This window comes from Anguilla rostrata, chromosome 9, assembly GCF_018555375.3.
Source record: "Anguilla rostrata isolate EN2019 chromosome 9, ASM1855537v3, whole genome shotgun sequence".
Lineage (NCBI taxonomy): Eukaryota > Metazoa > Chordata > Actinopteri > Anguilliformes > Anguillidae > Anguilla > Anguilla rostrata.
Genome location: NC_057941.1, coordinates 8,069,220 through 8,092,189, shown reverse-complemented (window position 1 = coordinate 8,092,189; position 22,970 = coordinate 8,069,220). Strand labels below are relative to the sequence as shown.

Genomic DNA, 22,970 nt, shown 5'->3' with positions numbered 1-22,970 from the left:
TTTCAGTTGTCAAAGCGAGATTTTCCGTCTGAAGCGAGGGTTTTAAAAAAGAAACGCGCTCGGCGGTAAAAATGTCAGACGGCCCGGCCTGAGGCTCCCCCCCGCCGCAGTCCCGCCGGCTGCATGATTATTTAATTGCGCCATTTTAAAGAGCTGACAGGTGTGAAGAATGTGGAACGCAGGCCCCTGATTGGCTGTCAGACGGTCCGAGGGGAGACGTCACCCCCGGTCCGGGAGGCCAACTCGCGACCTTGACCTCCGGATATTCCGTTATCGACGCCGCCGCCGCCGCTGGATTGGCTGCGCAGATATCCGCGGCGGGCTAAGCGTTAGCGGGCGGGGTACTCCGCACCCACTTCAGACCGGTGCGCGGGGGGGCCCGTACCGCCTCAGCGCTAGCAGCCGCCGCCGCCGCCGCGCAGCGCCTGCTAAATTTAAAAAGATAGCCCTGCGGAGGGGAGAGGGGGAAATCACGCTTTCCCTTAAGAGTCCTGCCTTCATGTTAATTTAGAGTGATGTTTTAATAGCTCTGTAAAGGAATCCCCTGAAGAGCGCCCGTGAGTGAAGTGCCACAGCGAGCGAGCGAGGGAGAGAGAGAGAGAGAGCGCTCCGCTCCCACCACAGGGGAGACCGTCTGCCAGAGGAGAACGGCTGTCTGCAGTCCTGAGCACAGCACAGAGCACAGACACACACACATACACTCTCCCACCCACACACAGACACCACACACACACTCCGCACACCACACATACACCACACACACCACACATACACTCTCCCACCCACACACAGACACACACACACACACACATCACACCACACATACACCACACACACCACAGCACACACACATCACCACACACACGACACACACACTACACCACACACCACACATACACCATACACCACCCACACACAGACACAGACACACACACACACACATACACCACACATACACTCTCCCACCCACACACAGACACAGACACACACACACATACACCACACACACACACACGTACGTACACACATACACCTCATACACACACACCACACATACACTCTCTCACCCACACACACACACACACACACACTCTCACATATATACACACACACACACACACCCACACACATGCACCACATGGTCACATACACACACATACACCACACACACACATACATCACACATGCATTCATGCAAGCAAAACAACCAAAGTGGTTCACACAGACATACCACAATGGCACACCACTCTGCACACACAGCATATGGATTACCATTAACCTTGCAGCAGGAGGCTGCAGTCCCCTCTGCATGGAGATATGTACCTCTATCTCACTGACCGCACCATGCCCACACACTCACAATCAAGAACAGAAATGCACCCGCACGCTCTGGCCGCACACGGGCCCATGTAAACAGCGCATACATCCTTCATCATGCATTCCAGAAAAACAGTTTGAGTGTTCAGAGATATTTGTCCACCTAATTGGCTGATCTTCACACTGGCACACCTACACACCCACTCAACCATACACCCACACACCGACAAGCCCACACACCCACACACACCTACACCCCACACACCTACACCCACACACCCACACACACCTACACCCCACACACCCATACACCACACACCTACACCCACACACCCACACACACCTACACCCCACACACCCATGCACCACACACCTACACCCACACACCCGCACACCCACACGCCTGCCTGGCTCTGGCTCTGATGGCCCACCGGTGGGGAAGCGGGCCCGACCCTCGGGGCACAAAGAGCTTTTATGAAGTGGTCTGAAGTTATCTGCTGTCCGTGAGGCTGCCCGGACGAGTGTTTACCAGCGCGATAGCCGCCTCCCAAACCCCCCCCCGCTCCCCCCCGTCCCCCATCCCTGCGGTCCTCCCCCCCCGGTCCCGCTATCAGCGGCGGGCCGGCGGCTGCCCACGCCGGCCCGCTGTCCGGCCCAGCGCGTTAGCGGCTGTCAGTGCGGGAGAGTGCGGCTGAGCCAGCGCAGGGCCGCCGCTAGCCGCCGCGCGCTGATCAAAGGGGCCCCCGGCTCGGCCCCAGATAACCCGCCGCCGCCCCGCGCCCTGCCTCTCGTCTCCGTCTGTGATCACAGGGGCCAGACGAGTCCTCCCCCCCCACTCCCCGGCCCCCTCTGCCAACTGTTTTTATCACCCGGGAGGCCCCCCCTCCTCCCTCCTCGTTCTCTTGTTTAAACTTCCAGGAACCCTGGCTGGACACTTTATTCCTGCGTTTGATGCTAATCTGTGTATGATTTGATCTGCACTCATTGTTGAAGTGCATTCTGGTCCCGCTGTCGTTCTTATGATGCTGTGATCAGCGTTGATTCGGGGAGTCCGGGGGGGGGGGGGGGGGCGGGACCCTGCCAGGACCCTGCCCATTGGCCTGTGATTTACACCTGTCTGAGAGGCAGGGTGGGCGGAGTCAGCGATTCCCCCTGATGGCTGCATTCCTCACCAGGCCTTCTGACCCGAGCACTAGAGCGGTCTCAGGCCATCCTGATCATTTCCACCGGAAAACTCGCTCAACAGAGTAAACCTGCGAAGCTCTTAACTTCTCCTTCTTTTCACGGGCACTTCTTGGCTTCTCTTTGCTACCTTTCTTGATGTAGCGTCTTCAAAGGGTGCGAAACAGTTATAGTCTTGAGCAAAATGTTTTATACTCAACTAATTTTGCTCAAGTAATATTTATTTATTTATTTAGGATCCCCATTAGCAATACGCAGCTAATCTTCCTGGGGTCCGAAATCGGTTATATGGCTGACCATCACTGCAGCTCAAAAGCTTCTGTAACCAAAATGCAGAACTAAGCCAAACATGTTTTCTGGTGCTGTTTTGTTTGACTTTTTTTTCCTATCAGCCAATTAAACTTTTTGATGGTAGTCATGGGGACTTAGAGAGATGTGGAATATTTAAGTAGTTATGTATGTGTAATAGTACATATTTCTTTGTTAGGGAGTACAGGACTGTGAAAGCATACAGCCCCTGTATTTGGGGGCCTGCTCACCCAGTTCATCCTCACAGCTTTGATCATTGCTCCACCCTTCCCCTGGAGAGTAAAAGAGGAAGCAGGTGGAGGTGAGGCCCTTTTTCCCATGAGCCACTGCTCTTCCTGTTCCAGGGATGCTGGACCGCAGCGTGACCCTGCTGGAGGTGTGCGGCAGCTGGCCCGAGAGCTTCATGCGTCACATGACCTCCGCGGACGCCTCCGAGGACGGGCTGAGGGAGCGGCTGGCCGACGCCATGTCCGAGTCGCCCAGCCGGGACGCCGTGGGCACCGGGACAGGTGAGCGCCCCGCCCCCGCCGCCTTTTTGGCCCTTGGAACGAAGCTCAGAGAAGCTGGTGAAGGTGTTCAGGCGGTGGTGTCTAATGGCACCCTGGCTCAACTGTCCCACACAGTAAAATGTCCAGTGTTAATTCAGCTCTAACAGTGTTAAGTCAACTCTAACAGTGTTAATTCAACTCTTAACGGACAACATTTGGTCCCGCTCTGACTTAGACTGGAATTGACTCTGTTGGATGTTAATTAACTCTGTTAAGAGTTGAACTGGACATTTTACTGTGCAGCCTGGCTGCAGAGAAAACTTGTTATGACTGTTTCTGGTGTTTTGAGCACCCCAGCGTCTTGTGTTTGCATGTCCAGCACATGAGAAAGTTACGATGCCGTTGTAGGCATTGGAGAAGGAGGGCGGAGAGCTGGGTAACCGTCGCCGCTGTTTCCTGTGCAAGCGGGACACTCTCTGCGCTGAATAAAGGAAACGGATCCCAAACGCGTGATCCGCCCGGCCCCCCTCTGACACGCCCACCTGCGGTCACGGTGTGTTTGGCGAGCGCGCGGGCGTATCGGCGTTCGGCTCGGTGTCTGCGCGTACGCGTCGCCAGGTCAGCCGCGGTGCGAGAAGGGAAGGGGCGGCCAGGGCGACGGCCGCGGGAGCTCAGTCTGGAGGAGACGCGTTTCGGTCTGCTTCCCCTTCAGGGCTGAGAGAGAGAGGGAGGGAGGGAGAGAGAGAGAGAGAGAGAGAGAGAGAGAGGGAGAGACTGAGAGAGAGACTGAGAGAGAGAGAGAGAGAGATAGAGAGAGAGGGAAAGAGACTGAGGGAGAGGGAGAGAGAGAGACTGAGAGAGAGAGAGAGAGAGACTGAGGGAGAGAGAGAGAGAGAGTGAGAGACTGACTGAGAGAGAGAGAGAGGGAGGGAGGGACTGAGAGAGAGAGAGACTAAGAGAGAGTTAGAGAGAGAGCGAGAGAGTGAGAGAGACTGACTGAGAGAGAGAGAGAGAGAGAGACTGACTGAGATAGAGAGTTAGAGAGAGAGAGAGAGAGAGGACGGGCGGATCGGCTTCCCCCCGGGAGAGTTGAGCACGGGCCCGGGTCCTGGTGATTTAGAGCGGTAGTTAGAGGAGACGGGGGGACCTCCTGTTCCTCATCAGCCCAGTTTCAGGCCGGGGTGGCGGGGTGGTGGGGTCCCGGTCATCCGCCGTCTGTTTATTTGTGCTGCAATTATGGCTGAAAGAATCGGAAATGCCCTTCCGGATCTGGCCAGCCCCCTCCAGTGCCCCCTGGACATGGAGTACTCCGCTCCGAGGGCAAGTTCCATCACAGAACAGCGCCCCCTGTGGACACTTCCTCTCCCTACACTCCAGTGGGAAGAATGAGCATGTAATGTGAATCACAACCATGTTTTTAAAAAAATTTTAAATCTTTTTTATGCTTTGGGTCGCTGCTTGCGTGCTTAGTTTTAACAATGGAGATTTCACTTCTGTACATAGCTGGTATAATTAAATGGTGTAGAAATGGTGGCCTCCATTTTAACCCTGTGGAAATTTGTTTTTACAGGAAAGCCGCTAGTTAACTAGTTAACCTAACCTACTTAGTTAACCGGAACTTATTTTACAGTTCGGCTCGGCTGAAAACACAGCGCGGTGCATTTAATCAGGGGCGGCGTGCCATGGGGGCCGGCAGCTGGCAAGCTAATCTCCGGCTGTCCGAGTTTTAACCAGCGGGCCTAATGAGATTCAGTTAAATTTCCAACCGCCTTGCGAACCAGAACATTTTCAAATTACGTGCCAAATGCAGCTCCTTTGTAGTACATTACAGTCTTTAAATGTAATTAGGGTTTGAGATGCTAAAAGCATTCGCTCACTGCTAAGCCTGGAAGTGCTTTTGGGCCGAAGCACTTTCCCTTCTGCGTAACAGCGCTCGCACACCTAAAGGGCAGTTTAACTTGGTCTGATTGGTTGCTATTAAGGGCTGTGGTGTTTTCTGCGCTGCCGCGGCTACTTTGGCTAAGCTTAAGGCTCTTTCTCCTGCTGGATGGGCTCTTGGTTTTGTTTTGTTGCACAGGTTAGCCGGTTCCTCTCCTGCTACAGAGGAATTTGGGACTACTTGTGGACCAACCCAAACAGCTGCTTGGATATCGCTGGCGCTACAAAACCTGGTGCGGATTAGCTTGGCGAAAACGGCTACTGCCATAAGCATATCGGCACAAATGAACTTTGGCCAATGCTTTTCTGCCTCTTTGCTAGTAAAAGGTTGTGGTGGACAGGCAGGTAGAGAGACAGGCAGGTACGCAGTAAAGGCGTCGCCCGTCTGGCTCCGCCTTCATCAGAGTGCTCCCTGTCCGTCTCTTAGTCTCCGCCTCCTCTCATTTGGGTCTCATTCAGAATGCAGCTTTAAAGTTGTAAAAAAAAAAAAAAAGAAGTTCAAGCGGTAAACCCTATTTAGCTGATTTACTTAACTAATGCGTCTTTCAACCAGCGCGGTCAATTTATTCGACACACGTTTATTCCAGCTTTCCGCCCCCTCTCCTTGCCTGTCTCCGCAGCTTAGAAAGGATCCGCGTTCCTTCCTAGACCATCTCTGGTTTCTTAAAGTGATCCCTTCCGCGGATAAGCTCGGACAAACCCGTACATTTCAAAGGTTTTTTAAAACCACGAATTTAGGTAATTCATATTGAAACCAAAAAAAAGGGGGGAAATTGCCTTTCTGACAATCCGAATGTTTAACTCGTTTAGGAGGCAGCAGGGCGTTTTTCTTCGACTTAAGTGGACAAGAGTCCCTTTGATTTTTTAAGGGAAGATGGAAGTCGGATTCGGGGCCGCCACCGCCGGGGGCGGGGAGGTCACAAGGCCCTAATGCGGTTAGCATCGACTGCGCCCCTCTCGCAGCGCGTCTATTAGGCCCTGATTCGATTTGTACCTATTCATTTGCAGTCCCTGCGCCGGCACTGAGTTGGCCCTCTCCGTAATTGGTTCTGTCTCTGTTTGGGCGTCATTAGATTAGGTCGGACTCCCGGACACTTGTAGTCTGCGCTTGTCCGTCCATTTGTCCGGCCTAATGTAACGCAAAATTCATTACTGATCACATTACGCCCGGGCTCCCCCCCCCCCCCCGCCCCGAGCCCTCTCACGCACATTCGGGCGCCGCGCCGCGCCGCTGATGGAGGGAGCAGGGAAGTGGGAAGGAAGGAATGGCTGGAAAATAATTTTTTTTTAAAAAGAGGAAGGGTAGCAGAATTACTATAAGACTCGATTCTGTCCGCAGGACAACATGGTGTCATTAGCCAGGTAGCTTATGACGTGTCTTGGAGAATGTGATGGGGCAGTTCTGACTGCTGATAAAGTCCCCCCCCACTTCGATTTTTGAATCTGTGGCCCCTTTTTGGAGTACAGGATGGGGGTGAGAGGAGAGCTGGGTTTCTTTGAGGGTAGGAAGTTCTCTCAGCTCTGCTGGCCGGGCCCTCCTGGCGTTTTGGGAGGTCAGACAGCGTTAGGGGCGTAGCCGAAAGGGCCGGACCGATTTAGCGCATTACGCGCGCCCAGACAGCCTACAGCCGCCGCAGCTGCCCCGGGCCCTCGGGCCCCCGGGCCCCCCGAAGACGCTACGCTGATTACCCTGCCCGAGCGGTGACACACGCGGCCCCCTCTGCCCCAAGACGGGCCAGCTGCAGGGGAAATGTGCCCACTGCACACTACAGACAGGTGAGAGAGAGGGAGAGACCTAGAGACAGAGAGACAGAGAGAGAGACCTAGAGAGAGAGAGGCAGAGAGAGAGACCTAGTGAGAGAGAGAGGGAGACAGACAGAGAGAAAGACAGAGAAAGAGAGAGGGGGAGAGGGAGAGAGAGAGAGAGGAGAGACCGAGAGAGAGGAGAGAGGAGGCCAGGAAGACTGAGGAGAGAAGGCGCACTTGACAACCGACTGACGGGGTCCCTCGTACACAGACTACTGAAATGCGCCCTTCCCGAAATTCGATTTTCCCCGGCAATGCAATGATGCAAATTACATTTTACTTATTGGTGCTAACCCAACATAAATTCCATTTAAGCCCGTGTGGAGGACGGAGCTCGACCGCACACAATCCCACGACCCCCGGCCCTCCCCACGTCACAACACTGCAGTGTTCCCAGGCCCTGACACAAGGGGGGTATGTGTTCGTCTGCCAGGCTACTGTGCTGAGAACGGGGGGAAAATAGTGTTTGTGTCATTTTTACGGTTCTGCCTATGTCTTCAGAGAACCCAATAAATCATTCCCCCGTTGTAAATAACATCACTTGCATAGGTCTGGCATGTCTTTATACATTCATCTGGAAGACGACATTTTTTTAGCACTATACATTAGTGGCACGTTTGTCATGACGCTGTATAGTGGCATTGGCCAGTGATGTGCATAGTAGCGTATGCTGCATCACATTATGTATCTCATTTCTTTCTGACAACTGGATATTACGGAGTCTGTGAAGGACAAGTGACGAGTGCCAGTGGTAAGGAACTGCCCTGTACCGGGTGCTGGTGCGATTCCGGGAGGGCACTGTAGTTGTACCCTGCTTTTCATTGCCAAAGTAATATGCTGTTAATTGGTAAATGTAAATACAGTGTAAAAGTTTTTTAGTCTTTGGATACAGGCCTGCTATGTGTGTAGAGATGTGTGTTGTAAGGAAATGCTATCCGGAATGGCTGCCACTGTGCTGGCGTGTGGTTTATGTCTCGTGGGAGAGACTGTACAGTATTACGATGTGGTGTAAAGTTGTAACACTGCTTTTCAGTTGCAAATGTAATTGTGGTTACATTCCGGGAATATGCAAATACAGCTGTGAGGTTTTTTTTTCTTTTGCTCACAGGCCTGGCGTGTGTGGTGTGGAGTGAGTGTGTGTGTGTGTGTGTGTATGTGTGTGTGTAGGTGTGTGTGTGTGTGCGCGTGTGCGTGGTGTGTGTGTGTGTGCGTGTGCGTGTGTGTGTGTGTGTGTGAAAGGGTCCTGTCATTGTGACAGCGTGTCTTCATTTAACAGCTTTCAGACGGGACATCAGGCCTGACTGAGCGCCCCTGCTGGTGGAGTGTGCAGTGCACAATGGGCTCTTTGTCTGGGAGGTTTAACTGACAGCCCCCAGCAGGCAGCCCCCAGCCCGTCCCTGTCCCCTCTCTGAGCCCCCCCCCCTCCAAAGTGCGCTGGCTCACTCACTCACACACACACACTCACACTCTCACTCTCACTCTCTTTCTCATGATCACACATTCTAGCATGCTCAGTTCTATACAGGCACACATCCACATATCACATATGCCTGCGTGCTTGCATAGAAACGTCCCAACCACACATTCACTCATGCACACATATCACACAGGCACCTCCCATATGTCTTAAAGGAAAATACACTGTAAAATCATGAGCTCAGTATGCACAGTATGTGCGGATGGTAGCAGTGAATGAATCCTCCCACATTTACATTGAGCCTGTAGCCTTGGTGTGAAGCCTTGGAACTTCAGCAAATGCACTGATCTTTAATACAGTCATCTGGCTGGGTTAAAGGTAATAACAATAATGCATATTTTGATTTTATTTCTGTTCATAACTGTATTAATCAAGCATTGCTTCAGTCTCAATATTTCTACTGTGGATCTCAAATGGACCTGATCTTATCTTATTAATAAAAACATTGCAGTATCCATAATGTTGAGTCCTGCCCATACCCATATACATACGTGTGCAAGAAAATAGAAATAACCAATTCCATCTTAAGAGGAGAAGCCTCTCCCTTCCTTCATTTTGTGAGCTCTGTGTGTGCCTGTGCTCTTTTCAAATGTGTCCGTGAAGCTTTTGTAGGCCTGGAAGCTGGACACGTGTGTCTGTGGGACACATTGGAGGGGTCGCAGTGGGGTCATTCCTGAGAGTGCAGTTACTGCAGGGATGAGTGACTGAGTTACAGCAGGGCTGAGTGACTGAGTTACTGCAGGGCTGAGTGACTGAGTTACAGTAGAGCTGAGTGACTGAGTTACTGCCGGCATCAGTGACTGAGTTACTGCAGGGCTGAGTGACTGAGTTACTGCAGGCCTGAGTGACTGAGTTACTGCAGGGCTGAGTGACTGAGTTACTGCAGGGCTGAGTGACTGAGTTACTGCAGGGCTGAGTGACTGAGTTACTGCAGGGCTGAGTGACTGAGTTACTGCAGGGCTGAGTGACTGAGTTACTGCAGGGCTGAGTGACTGAGTTACTGCAGGGATGAGTTACAGCAGCTGAGTTACTGAGGGCTGAGTGACTGAGTTACGCAGGGCTGAGTGACTGAGTTACGCAGGGCTGAGTGACTGAGTTACTGCAGGCTGAGTGACTGAGTTACTGCAGGGCTGAGTGACTGAGTTACTGCAGGGCTGAGTGACTGAGTTACTGCAGGGCTGAGTGACTGAGTTACTGCAGGGCTGAGTGACTGAGTTACTGCAGGGCTGAGTGACTGAGTGACTGAGTTACTGCAGGGCTGAGTGACTGAGTTACTGCCGGCAACAGTGACTGAGTTACTGCAGGACTGAGTGACTGAGTTACTGCAGGGCTGAGTGACTGAGTGACTGCAGGGCTGAGTGACTAAGTGACTGTGCGCCCTGACCCTCTACCCTCTTACTCACCCCTATACCCCTGTCCTTCTGTGCTTATTTTCACTTCAGCACCTCCTCTTCCCAGACCTACACGTTTCCTCATCCCCACATCTGTGTGAAATACACACATCACTGTACATCCATGTGTTTCCATGTATGTGCCTCTGCGTCTGCACGGTTCTGTGCATTTACACAGTGTGACAGATTCAGTATGTGTGTCTGTACAGCAGCACATGCATGCCTCTCAGCACATCTCCATCTCCATCCGTCTTTATTCGTTTATAATACGTTTCACAGTGTGCCACACATTTACACGGCTTCGTATGTTCATACACGTCTAAGCGCCTGTCTGCAGATGAATATTATGATGTATGCAGCAGCGCATTTCCATACATGAATGCAGCTCTGCGGGTCTGCACGTGTCAGTGCATCTGTGCATTCTCACATCTCTACTGATGTGCAAGTCTGCGCATTTCCACAGATCAGCACATCTGCATGCTGTCCCACGTCTTCACAGTTAATCAGCGTAACAGTAGCCTGCGTCTACACATGTAGTATACAACTATACATCAACAAAGACTCGCCTTGTCATCTCAAGACTACAAACATGCAGATATTCGCTTACAGACGCCAACAGATACTGCATGTGTATGTACAGTGCCCACCAAATGTATGGTTAGAGGATAGAGTGAAATTTGTTATTTTTGCAGTACACTTGAGGCATTTTGGTTTGAGATCAAAAGATGAATATGAGACAAAAGTACAGATGGCTGGTATTGACGTCATGGTATTCACATGCGCGTACGGCATTTACATGCATATATGTTTCACCATTTTACACAATTGCATATCTGTACACATGAACAAATGTCTACATGTCTGCCCAGCTTTACATCTAAGTATCTATAGACGTCAATTCATATAAAGATCTTTTTTCAGTTCCCCGTGTTTTCCTGCTACTTTTTGGAGTGATTTTCTGGTCTCAAATGGCCATGCGTTACGCGATGGAGTGGAGTTCAGCCAAATCAAATTTCACCGTGCAATTATGAATTGTTGTTGAAAGTCTAATTGAGCCGTCAAATTTGCCGTTGGAATCATTACAAGGCCCTTTTCCATGAAAACCCCTTTTGTTGACCGAGCCCGTGCATGAAGTCATATGCAAATACAGGATGTTTAAATTGGACATTGTCGCTCGCATTCATCTGCAGAAATGGGAGCCATTATCTGAGCCAACGCTTTGATACGGCGGCTAGCCGAAAAGCCGATAGCCATCTCAAGAGCAACACACAGGCGGGCGGTGGCACCGGCCGGTGGGGCCCGGCTAGGACGCTAGTCTGCCACGCTACAACGTTCAGACTGAACCTTTCTGCTAATTTCAGGTCTGGAGCAGCGATGAGTTAACCAAATAAATATCGTTCTGTACGGCGCGACAGAGGCCGTTCTGAATTTGCGCACGGTAGATTTTCCTGATGCGCCTAGTCTGAGCGATCTGCCTCCATCAGTTCGGAGGCTCGGGGGCTCGGGGAAGGGGCGGGGGGGTGGGGGGGGGGGCAGGGGGGCATACATTATTCATGCACAGCCTCTTTTTAGCAGCCTTTCCCCTCCTGCTGCTGTGTCTAACACAGTCATTATTATTAGTAGTTAGCGACTGGCTGTACATGAGGGGTGTCCTGGGAAAAGACGAGGTTTTAACCCGCAACAGAAGCTATTTGCGAAATGAAGTGTGAGGGGTATCACGTTTTCACTGATGCCCATCCAGAGGCCAGTAATGGAGCGATCCCCATCAAATGATCCGTGTCATATGTCCCGTGATGTAATAGTCAAATTACCTTGCAATCTGCCTTGCATCATACGCCTTGTGATGTCGTAATTGAGTCATCGCACAGTGCTCGTTGTGCGTTGGGAAATTTTGGGGAAGTTTTTAAAAAGATAATGAAAATGCAGGTCACTCTATATCAGTGCTCACCCCTCTCTATCCCTAATGAAACACAAGGGAGGTGCTATACACTCAGAAACAGCTAATGGTTCCCATGCTACCTGCACACCCTCCTCCTCCCCAACACACATACACTCAGTACCTGGCTCCCATCTATCACCTCTAACCCTTGACCTTCACCCTCACGTCTCAGTTCTCACTCTATACCTCTCCATCATGTGTTCCGGTCACCTGAGCTGAGGTAGACACATAGACAGCCACTCACCTGGAGGACTTTGTATCTTTCCCCTGACAAGATTTCATAGTTAGGCTCGTTTTGCCACAATGTGTGTCCATGGCCTTCTCTAAGGAAATGGAAGTTTCCGGACACCTCTGCTAGCAAGCTGGTTATTCGAGCGCATGCTAGCATTCAAGGTTTCAACCCTACATGCCAGCTAGATCACACCGCTCTGCTGCAGCAGGGAAGCTTGTACTCCCTGCCGTCTGGGTGAATGGTTCTCGCTCATCCCAACCACGCTTCTCCATCGTAGCTCCCCAGTGGTGGAACAAACTCCCCGGAGTTCCTCTACGAACCACTCAGTCATTGCCAATCTTTCGCCGTGGTCTGATGACACATCTCTTCGGTCTGTATTTGGCCTAACTATCGCTGCTAACCTGCAGGGCGCTCCCAATCTCAGGTCACTTGAATCCTTCTGATTTGTTCCTGTGGCACTTTCATGTTACACTTGTATCTCCATCCAGAACTTATTGCACTTGTATCGTTATCTTGATGATGTAGCTCATTGTCATGCCTCCTAGTTTGACTTAACATTACTCTCTGACCTAGCCTATGCTTACTGTGTGAACTGGACTTGGCTCATGGCTTGGTGTTCATGGCTATGAATAACTCTTACACATTGTACCTTATCGGACCTGTGTTTTGTAATTGTTCCAGTGACCTTCAGTATGCACTTATTGTGTGCTTTGGATAAACGCATCTGCCAAATAAATGTAATGTAATGGGATGCACTGGGGGGAGATATGCAGCTGTACTGCAGGAGAGATATACAGCTGTACTGGGGGAGAGATACACAGCTGTACTGGAGGAGAGATATCCAGCTGTACTGGAGGAGAGATATGCAGCTGTACTGGAGGAGAGATACACAGCTGTACCAGAGGAGAGATATCCAGCTGTACTGGAGGAGAGATATGCAGCTGTACCAGAGGAGAGATATCCAGCTGTACCAGAGGAGAGATATGCAGCTGTACCAGAGGAGAGATATCCAGCTGTACCGGAGGAGAGATATGCAGCTGTACCAGAGGAGAGATATCCAGCTGTACCAGAGGAGAGATATCCAGCTGTACCAGAGGAGAGATACACAGCTGTACCAGAGGAGAGATATCCAGCTGTACCAGAGGAGAGATATCAAGCTGTGCCAGAGGAGAGATCTGCAGCTGTTGTGCCACTCCACTGCGGCAGAGATATGCGACTGCACTGGGAGACGCAAGGCTGCAGTACCGAGGATGCAGAACTGGAGGCGCTGGTCAGCACTGAGAGCACGGCCTCACACGCTCACTCTCCTCCTGTCCTGCTTTGAGTTTTTGGATACTTTGCAAGGGGGGGGGAAGAAAAAACATTTGTTGATCACATTGTTACACCCCCCCCAGGGCCCGCTCGGGGGAAGAAGTGCACTCTGCTCCTGAAAGACACCGGCAGCGCGGCAGCTAAAAAAAAAACCCCCGGCCCGCAGCCTGAAAGTCCAGGCTAAGAAGCGCGGTGCTGTGAGAAGCGAGTGGAGTGTGAAAGGAGGCTACAATCGCTGTTTCCCCCGGCACTCACCCATTCTTTCCGGGGTCGCTCTCCGCGGCGAGCCGAGGGCCTGAGAGTAATGTGCGGCGACAGCGCGAGACGACGAAGAATAACTCCAGCGTTCAGAGCCGCCGCCGCCGCCGCGCCCCCGTCTCCGACACGTCGGGCCTGGATGACATCGTATCATTTATCCCGCGCTGCGCCTCTGCCACTCTGCCTGCCGGCCGGGGCAGTGTACCCGACAAGGAAGGGGGGGGGGGGCAGTGTGGTGTGGTGTGGGGAGTGGGGAGGGGGGGGGGACAGGGACGGAGACAGACCCTTCGGTAAATGGGTTTGTTTTGTGAGCGGTTTCAGAAAGTGCTCTTAACGGCTTGCTTAAGGGAGAGCCGAACAGAACGTGGGTTTTTCTGGAGAGGCCGAGAGACGGGTGAAGAAATGGAAGGAGAGAAAGAGAGAGAGAGAGAGAGAGACAGTGAGAGAGGAATGTTGTAAACAGATATGTTGTGTCTTCTTGCCCTGGTTTTGTTTGTGAACCACAGTGAGACACATACACAAGAAGGCATGTATAACACTCGCCCACAGGGTAACTGTCAGGAGTGATATGTCCCATCCATCCTTAATTGTTGCTCGTATACAGTGAGCGCCATAACATTTGGGACAAAGACAGATTTGGTTTTTTTTTCGCAATTTGGCTCTGCACTCCAGAATCTTAGATTTGTTATCAAACAATTCAGATGTGGTTAAAGTGCAGATTCTTAGCTTTTACTTAAGGGGATTTAAAAAGATAATCATTTTCCTTTCACCATGCACAAATTACAACAAATATTTTTATACATAACCCCCATAGGGCACCATAATGATTTGGACAAATGGCTTCACAGGCGTTTCTGTTTAGTCAGATGTGTTCAGTTGCTTCCTTAGTGCAGGTATAAGTGAGCTTTTAGTATCTAGTGTTGATTGTAGGCTTTTGGTTGCCTTTGGAGTCTGCCATTGGCGTTTGTCAACATGAGGACCAGAGTTGTGGAGTGCATGGTCAGATCAAGAAAAAAATATCTTTGTCCCAGACATCTTGTAATATCTTGTAGATCACATCATATGTTGTAAACAATAAATATATATTTCATAATATTTAGCCTAGTAATTCTCTTGTTTTTTTTTGTTCTTGTAATTAGCAAAGAAACAAAACTTTACAGATGGCTAGATTGAAATATAAATGTGTATACTGTGGGTGTGTGTATACAGTATATAATATTTTTCTCTGTGCATATTTATACTGGTAAGTTGTTTGGTAGATATGCATACATTACAATGCATATAAATAAATAATGGAGCATGAATTAAATATTGGATGATAAATGGAGAGATTGCAGGAAGATGCGGTGAGAACAGCAGACAGCTGGTGCAGTCGCAGAGACACTCGATCTCTTCCTCCACCGCTGCACTCTTTCAAGGGAAGGCCAACGCGCTCCCCTGCCTTGTGCTATCGATTTTGGGCCTCGCCCTCTCCGCTGTCACCCGACTGACCAGCACTGGGAGACTGGCGGGCACAGGTCCGCGTGTCTGTGCGACTCTCTGTCCAGATAGGCTGAACGTGACCGGGGGTCACCCTTTTGCTTGGACTTAATTAATACTGGATTGGCTGTTTATGTATTATAATTTATCTGTTTTCATGTAAGCCATTTCCACAACAAACCGGTGCCTGCCCACGGCAGATGGGTTCCCCCTCTGAGTCCGGTTCTGCTCAAGGCTTCTTCCTGCTATCAGTCAGGGAGTTTTTCCTTGCCACTGTTGCCCTAGGCTTACTCTTTAGGGGCCGGTTCTCTGTAAAGCTGCTTTGTGACAAAGCTCCTCTGTTAGAAGCGCTATACAAATAAAAATTGATTGATTGATTGATTGATTGATTGATTGAACACAGCTGTGCACGTGCACGCCTCCCACCGTACACGCGGTGTGCTCTCGAACGGGAACGCAACGCGCGCTTGGACTGCGTACTTGACCTTGCGCTTGCTAACGTCACGTAGCACCCTGCCGCGGCGGGGCTGTGGTTCGGAGATGTCGTTTTTTCTGGATGGAGCTGGTCTTCTCTCGCCCTGTCTGAGGGCGGAGGGGGGGTGGTGATCCATAGAGCAGGCAGCGGTGTTGATTAGAGCACCTTTCAGCTGCGCAGATGCCTGTCATCAGCACAACACCACGAGCACCTTTCAGCTGCGCAGACGCCTGTCCTCAGCACAACACCACGAGCGCCTTTCAGCTGCGCAGACGCCTGTCCTCAGCACAACACCACGAGCGCCTTTCAGCTGCGCAGACGCCTGTCCTAAGCACAACACCACGAGCGCATTTCAGCTGCGAAGACGCCTGTCCAAAGACATAGGGAGGGGGCCGCTTCAGCTGTCAGAAACCCCGCTCCGTTTGTCCAAACAGATAAATATTTTGGGGGGGAGGGGCGGGCTTGAAAGGTTGAATTTTGCGCGCTTGCACACGGATGTGTTCTGTTCCCAGTTCTCATCTCAGGGCATCTCAAATCCATGTACCCATCCTCCCCTCCATGCAGCCAAGGGTTCGATTCTCTGCCTTGACAGTTTGTGTACTATGATCGCATTGTTATATGAAACCCTCTCTAGTTTCCCCCTACTTGTGAAAAATACAGACGGACGGAAGACTGCCTATTGTCCTGCCCATTTACAGTATCTGTACCTGACGCACAAGGCTTACATCCTCTCTGCAAGAGCCTGTAAGCAAAACATGACCGTTCTTATTATAGTTTTGTAGTGAAAGTGAAGGGTTGGTGGATGCTGAGAGACTGAGAGACTTGGCTGTGCAGCAGTAGGGTTTAATAAAGACTAGAGAGGGTGATGTTGAAGAATTCTAATACACAGAAGTATCAGGCTTTAAAAAATATTGTATATATGAATGTGTGTGTATGTATGTATGCATCTACGTGTGTATGTATTTGTGGAGGTGTGTATTTGTGTGTGTGGAGGTGTGGTGTGTGGGGGCATGTGTGCTGTAGGAGTGTGTGTGTGTGTGTGCAGCGCGTGCATGTAGGAGTGTGTATGTGTGTGTGTGTGCAGTCCGTGCATGTAGGAGTGTGTATGTGTGTGTGTGCAGTGCATGCATGTAGGAGAGGTCTGTCTGTGTGTGTGTGTGTGTGTGTGTGTGCAGTGCATGCATGTAGGAGTGCGTGTGTGTGTGCAGTGCGTGCATGTAGGAGTGTGTGTGTCTGTGTGTGTGTGTGTGTGCGCTGCATGTGTAGGAGTGTGTGTGTGTGTGTGTGTGTGTGTGTGTGTGTGTGTGTGCGCGCTGCATGTGTAGGAGTGTGTGTCTGTGTGTGTGTGTGTGTGTGCTGCATGTGTAGGAGTGTGTGTGTGTGTGTGTGTGTGTGTATGTGTGTGTGTGTGTGTGCAGCATGTGTAGGGGTGTATGTGTGTGTGCAGCGCGTGCATGTAGGAGTGTGTATGGTGTGTGTGCGCTGCATGTGTAGGAGTGTGTGTGTGTGTGTGTGTGTGCGTGCGCTGCATGTGTAGGAGTGTGTGTGTGTGTGTGTGTGCGTGCGCTGCATGTGTAGGAGTGTGTGTGTTATCTCCAGGCCACGCAGGCCAGGCCCTTTGAAGTTTCCTGGGGCTCAGAACAGGCCCAGAACACTCTCAGCTTTAATTTGCCAGTATTTACATCAATATCAGGTGAACTATGTAGGAACTGCAGCCTTTTTTACATAGTCCTCCCATGCCCCATTTTGAGGGACCTAATGTAATTGGGTAGTTTACTGCTCAGCTGTTTCTTTGGCTATAATTCCTACATGAATCTCTGGATATGAATCCAAATACCATATATATATATATATATATATATATATATATTTACCCTGGTATTGACACATGTTTATTACATTAAGTGCTGTCCATAAGTGCTTTCATTGCAGATGCAAAGTGCAGTAGTACTACAGAATAGATAACAGATGTGCTTAGAGGTCGTAGATGTGCGATAATAAGTGCTAGACTCAACCGAGTATGGTCAGCTAACCTGACAAACTTAGTGCTGTAGAGGTTGCATCATTTATGCCATGACCTGAACGCTGTTGTCAATTCTGGGCATTAGTTTCATACATGGCAATATTATCGTCCGCAGTACCATAGAAGTGCAGAATTGTATCATTTAAAATGTAATTATAAAAAAATAATGCTTGAACACTTACTCTTTTTTTGTACATGGATAAAAACCCCTAATATGCCTATAAGCTGAAGCCTCAACTGCCGTTTCATATTGTGCATAAAGTGCTTACGGGCTTTCTAATGAATAAATACGGTTTCAAAGAGATTATGTTGTGAAAGAATCATTATTTTTATTCTTCTTAATGATAATAATGATAATGTTTTACCACATTATAATCATTCAATTTATAAATACTGTATGATGAATATATTTCTCTTTAATGCATTTTAGGCGTGTGATTTTAACAATGCTGAAAATGATGAATTATTGTATAATTCCGATAAGCAGCAAAGTATTTGGCATTAGCACTACGCCTCTCTCCACTGTGTCACTGGGGAGGAAGTGTTCCTGTTTGCTTTTGCAGAAGTTTGGATCTCATTCAGGACACGTTGTTCCTAGCAGCTGATCTGAGATCAGCTAATCCACCCGTTAATCCCAACCGCAAACATTCTGTGATACAGCACGGCTTCTGATCTGGAGTCAGGGCTTGGAGTCAGAGCTTGGCGGTCAGAGCTCCGCCGCGTAACCAGGGTAAGCCGGGGTTGCCGTGGCGTTGGCGGGCCATTCCATGGCTTCCAGAGCGTCGCCGCGGTGATGAAAGCACAGGCCTCACTCTGCTCTTCTACAGTACAGTGGGGGTGGGGGGGTGGGGGTGGGGGGGAGGTGAAGCAGTGTGCTTACATGGGCCAGAGTGTGCCTGAGTGAGGTCACATGCTCTGTGAGGGGGGTGAGGGGGGGTGTTGTGGGGGGGGGGGGGTTGGAGAGAGTTGATTGGGGAGCCGAGCCCTAACGAGCCCTGATTGTAGATCAAGCGCGCTGCCGTTCGTCTTGCCGGGCGACGGCGGCCCGGGCCAGAGGAGGAATGTGACGTGAGAGCGTTAACCAGAGCCAGCTGGGACCCCGGCGAGATTAAAGTTAAAGCGCAGAAACAAATCAGACGGGATAAGTACAGTGCCGGTGTGGGTTACCGCCTCCCCTCTGCAGCGGGCCCGGCCTGACCGAGGATGTATGGACAGAGCTGGGGGGGGTGGGGGCTGGGGGGCGGGGGGGCTGGGGGGCTGGGGGGGGGAAGTGCTCCCTCACATTTACCCTGGCACAAACCCACTGATTAAGAGTGCCGTGTCTCCTTTGATCATTATTTCCTTTCTCCCTGATGCTGAATTCAATATATCTCCGTCAGCGTGAGCCGCCCGGCGCTGAAATGTGTTCTAAATCAGCGGGACGTTTCGGGGGGCTGGGTGGGGGGGGAAGGAAGGGAGTTCTGGGGCCCCCCTCTGCGGTGCTGCGAGTCCTTGGTCAGTTTGCTCGGGGTTGTTGTGCAGCAGTGTGTTTAGGTGCAAACAAACGGAGGCGTTTCTTTTCGCGTGGAAGAGCGGATTTCCTGTCTCTTAGCGGGCCTGAAGTGAGAGGTGAATGTGAAGAGGATTAAGGCTGTGCACAGAGGAGGCCTAAAGGTGACTGCATGCGCACATTCTAGTGCTGCGCTGTTGCGTGTCCGTCGCTGCATTGCTTCCCTCCAACGCGCTAAACTGTTCTCTCTCTCAGTTTAATTTCACACAACAACAAAAATCCAGCGTAGAATCCAGAATTCCTGAGGTTTTTCCTCCCTTTTTTCCATCAGAGTCTGTCTCAATTGGGTGACATCAGCCAGACGAAACAATAAATGTGCAATTAACATAAAAGAGCTCTGACACCGCCCTCGGGCCTCCACCAATCGCAGGGAGGAGCGAGCGGGAACGCGAAAGGTTAACCTACATACCTTTGGGTGAATGTCTCGTATGAGTCACACAAAGGGCGGGATTAGTCTGCGCTGGAAAGGCAGCGCGAGTCCTTAGCGGTGTTCAGCGGCTTATATCTCTCACAATAATGCCCCGCGCTCGCATTCCTGCCGGTCTCGAGCCGGGAGAGTGGGACCTAGGCCCGGGGGGGGGGGGGGGGGTTCGGGAAAGCGATATCATTCGCAGATTACCCGCTAAGTCCTCCGGGCCGCTATAACGTGTACGAATGTACGCGAGGGAGGGAAGGGAGACGGAGACGGCGTGAAACGGTAGCCATTTGCCTCTTCCGTGACTCTGGCGTTCGGCCGCGCCGGGCTGGGCTTAGCCGTACATCGCGCGGGTTTCCATAAAGAGAGAAAGAGAGGGCGAGGGGAGGGGAGGGAATGCTGGGTGTAAATCCACGGTGTGTAGGCCGAGCGCCGCCCCCCCCCCCCGTTGGAGATAAAGAAAACGCACGGGCGGGGGGGGGGGGGGTGGTTATTTACTACGCGAACCGAACCAGGAGTTGGGTTTCCTGTGCGTCTTTTCCGTCGCGGTAAAGAGGTGCTTCCCCTTTCCAACGTCGGCCCGGCGTAATTCCTGCCTGACAGCCCTGACCTGGGGACGACTCGAACCCAAACCCCGCACGACCCGACGCCGGGCCCCCAATGCATCCCAGGTGTGGACTCCGACCGGAGAGGTGAAAGAGGCGCTCCGTCCCAGAGATTGATTGCCGTCTCCCCCCCCCCTCCCTCCACCCCCCCCCCCCCCCCCCCCACGCTAGGCGCTTCTCAGATGTGTGCGGCTGCGTTTGCGCGCGATCGGGAACGTCTGGGGGTGGGGGGGGATTGGGGGGGGGGGGGCGCCTGAGGATAAGCAGAGCCCGACTTCTCCTCTGGCACGCTCCCTTCACTTCAAACCCTACTGTACAATTTATGAGCACCTGTCAGGGGGCTGTGTGAGTTACGCGCTCTCACCAAAGCAAACAAACACCCCCCCCCCGCCCCCCCGCCCCATCTGCAAACCATGAGAGAGGATCGTCAGGACGGGGCAATTGATGGTCTGCCTACCCCGAGCCCGTCTCATGGCTTTGATTACAAGTTGCTAACCCCCCGGTGTCAGGGCCGCCATTCCTCTTGTGTGGGAGCAGTGGGGTCAGCGAGATACGATCCCTGCCGCCCCCACACCCCACGCTCCGCACCCCGCTCTCTCTCCGCTCGCCGTGCGGCTCGCTGCTCGAGCAGCTTCTGCCGACCGCTCTGGACGGCCGCGTGGCTGTGCGTGTGTATGTAGGAGACGCAGTCTGAGAAGAGCAAACGTTTCAATCGGTCGTTTGCGTTCGGATCAATTGCAAGTTCAGGTAATGCAGGCTTAGCTTGGAAGGTCTCGAAAGGACACCACTGCTTTGTACCTCCACATGTTCCATGGGGGGGGGGGTTGGACTGTGCCATTGTAATAATATATTAATGTTATAATTTTGTTGTGCAGCAGAGGACTCCTCCCTCTCCCGCCCCCCCCCCACCAATCTTAGCACTTTCATCAGGTCTTAAAGCAGGAGCCTAACCCCATAGACCTCACACCACACGTGGGGCATCCACTGACATCCCCGTCCTCATCCCGCACATTTTACACCAGCTTTCCATTGTGCAGTAGCAAAAAAAAAAACAACAAAAAAGAAAATAAATCACAAGGAACCACGCTGGGACGTTTCACAGGCTCGCGAAAGAGCCCTCTTCCTGTCACGAGATCGCGCTGTTCACGTTCCCCAAAAAGGGCACCGCGGCCCCGACGCAGGAACAGGCCGACCCGCGAAGTTACTGCGCTCGGCTCGCGGCCCGCAGCCCGCAAAAAAAATTTTTTTAAAAAAAAAAGGAAACGGAACGAAATGAAAACAGCCGCCGGTCTTTCTGGGAAAAAACCTCGGCGTTGGGGCGTGGAGTCGGCGTGTCACGACCCGAGGTGTGTAAAACACGCTGTAGCGCCGTAAAACCGTCGCTTTCCACAGGAAGCGCGCGCGGCGGCGACCCCGCCTCCTCCCGCGAGGGAATGGAAGCGATTTCGCTCTCCAGATGCCGGGGTCCAGGTACGCGGAGGCCGGCCGGCCAGACGGACGAACGGACAGACGGATGGACGCGCGCAGGAAGTGGAAGTACGCCGTGGTTGGTTTCGGGACGGCGTAAAATCGAGCGCTCCCGCGACTGGCCACCGCGCCGAGACGCGAGCAGCTGCTCCCACTCGATGAACCCGAAACGCAAGCCCTCGTTTCTTAATCGTTCTCTAATAAAGGAGTTTTTTTAAGGCTCCATCAGGCTGGAGAGGCCGTGGTCCGGAGGGTTTACCAGAGGTTTCGGGTTTTTTAATTTTTTAAATTTTTTTTACAGACCTGGTAAAACAGACACCTGACAAATCATTTGGGTCGTTCTCTGCCAGGATTGGGCAGAGAGCCCTATGACCCTTTCCCCCAGGCGCTAGGCTGCTTATTTCTCAGAACTGCAAAGACATTGTTTGTCTTTGCAATTCACCCTTTCAGCTTTTTAACATTGCGTGTCTGCGTTTCACTGTTTGTCTATTTGTGACCGGTTGTGTGGAGTGGCCAGATTGAATTCTGGGCCAGACCAAGGGGTTTCAGAGTGAGGTATTTTTCCTCTAAATGTAAGGGAATATGAAACATCCATGCGTGAGTAAAGGGCGTGGGAGCAGACAGTATATGGAGGATTCAAAACATGAGAAATAATGTTATAATGTTACTGAAATTTACGAGGGAGACGATTGAAGATGAGGGGCTCGGGGAGGATAAGACCTCAGAACGCTGGGTTGGATTCAGCCTTTGGTACCACTGACCCAGCTGCTTCACCTTACACTTCAGGGAGAGTTCTTTATTTCTAAAATGTGACGTGTGTCTACCGACGTGTGTTCACATATTTGAAATGAAGAACACTGTTTATGCCACGTGAACTGGCATTGTCTCTTGAAGCGAATGTAAAAAATGTAGACAACCCGCTCTGAACTTAATTACACAGTGAGGACATTTTTATTGTTCCTCAGAATTTAGCACCTTACATTGTTTCACTCATGCTGTGCAAACGCTGTGACGCTGAACTTTCGTAGATTTAACTGCAGTATTTCATATTGTGCAGTCTTGGGTGATGGTTCACGTTGAATTCTCACAACGTTCTCACTCCAGCCCATTCATTTGGCTTGTTCCTGCATCGTTTCTTTTCTGTTATACCACCAAAACTATACTTTACACTGGCGTTTTCGTCTTATGAGATGTACTGACTGTAATGTATGATCATATGGTAACCAGTACCTAAATGTAAATGTTAGCGTAGTGGTTTTCAACAAAGAATACAGGCTACCTTTCTGTGGGTCTGTGAGTGTGTGGTGGT

General features: G+C 51.3%; 1 protein-coding gene across 2 annotated transcripts in view; it reads left to right on the top strand.

Annotated features, from left to right (window-relative positions):
* The window catches only part of LOC135262805 (BCAS3 microtubule associated cell migration factor-like), a 249,493-nt gene that overhangs the window by 222,444 nt on the left and 4,079 nt on the right, over nucleotides 1-22,970 (top strand). For both annotated transcript variants that reach the window (XM_064350070.1, XM_064350073.1), the window contains one exon: nucleotides 3,153-3,317. In XM_064350070.1, the coding sequence (XP_064206140.1) occupies nucleotides 3,153-3,317 (165 nt within the window). The remainder of the gene's footprint in view (nucleotides 1-3,152; nucleotides 3,318-22,970) is intronic.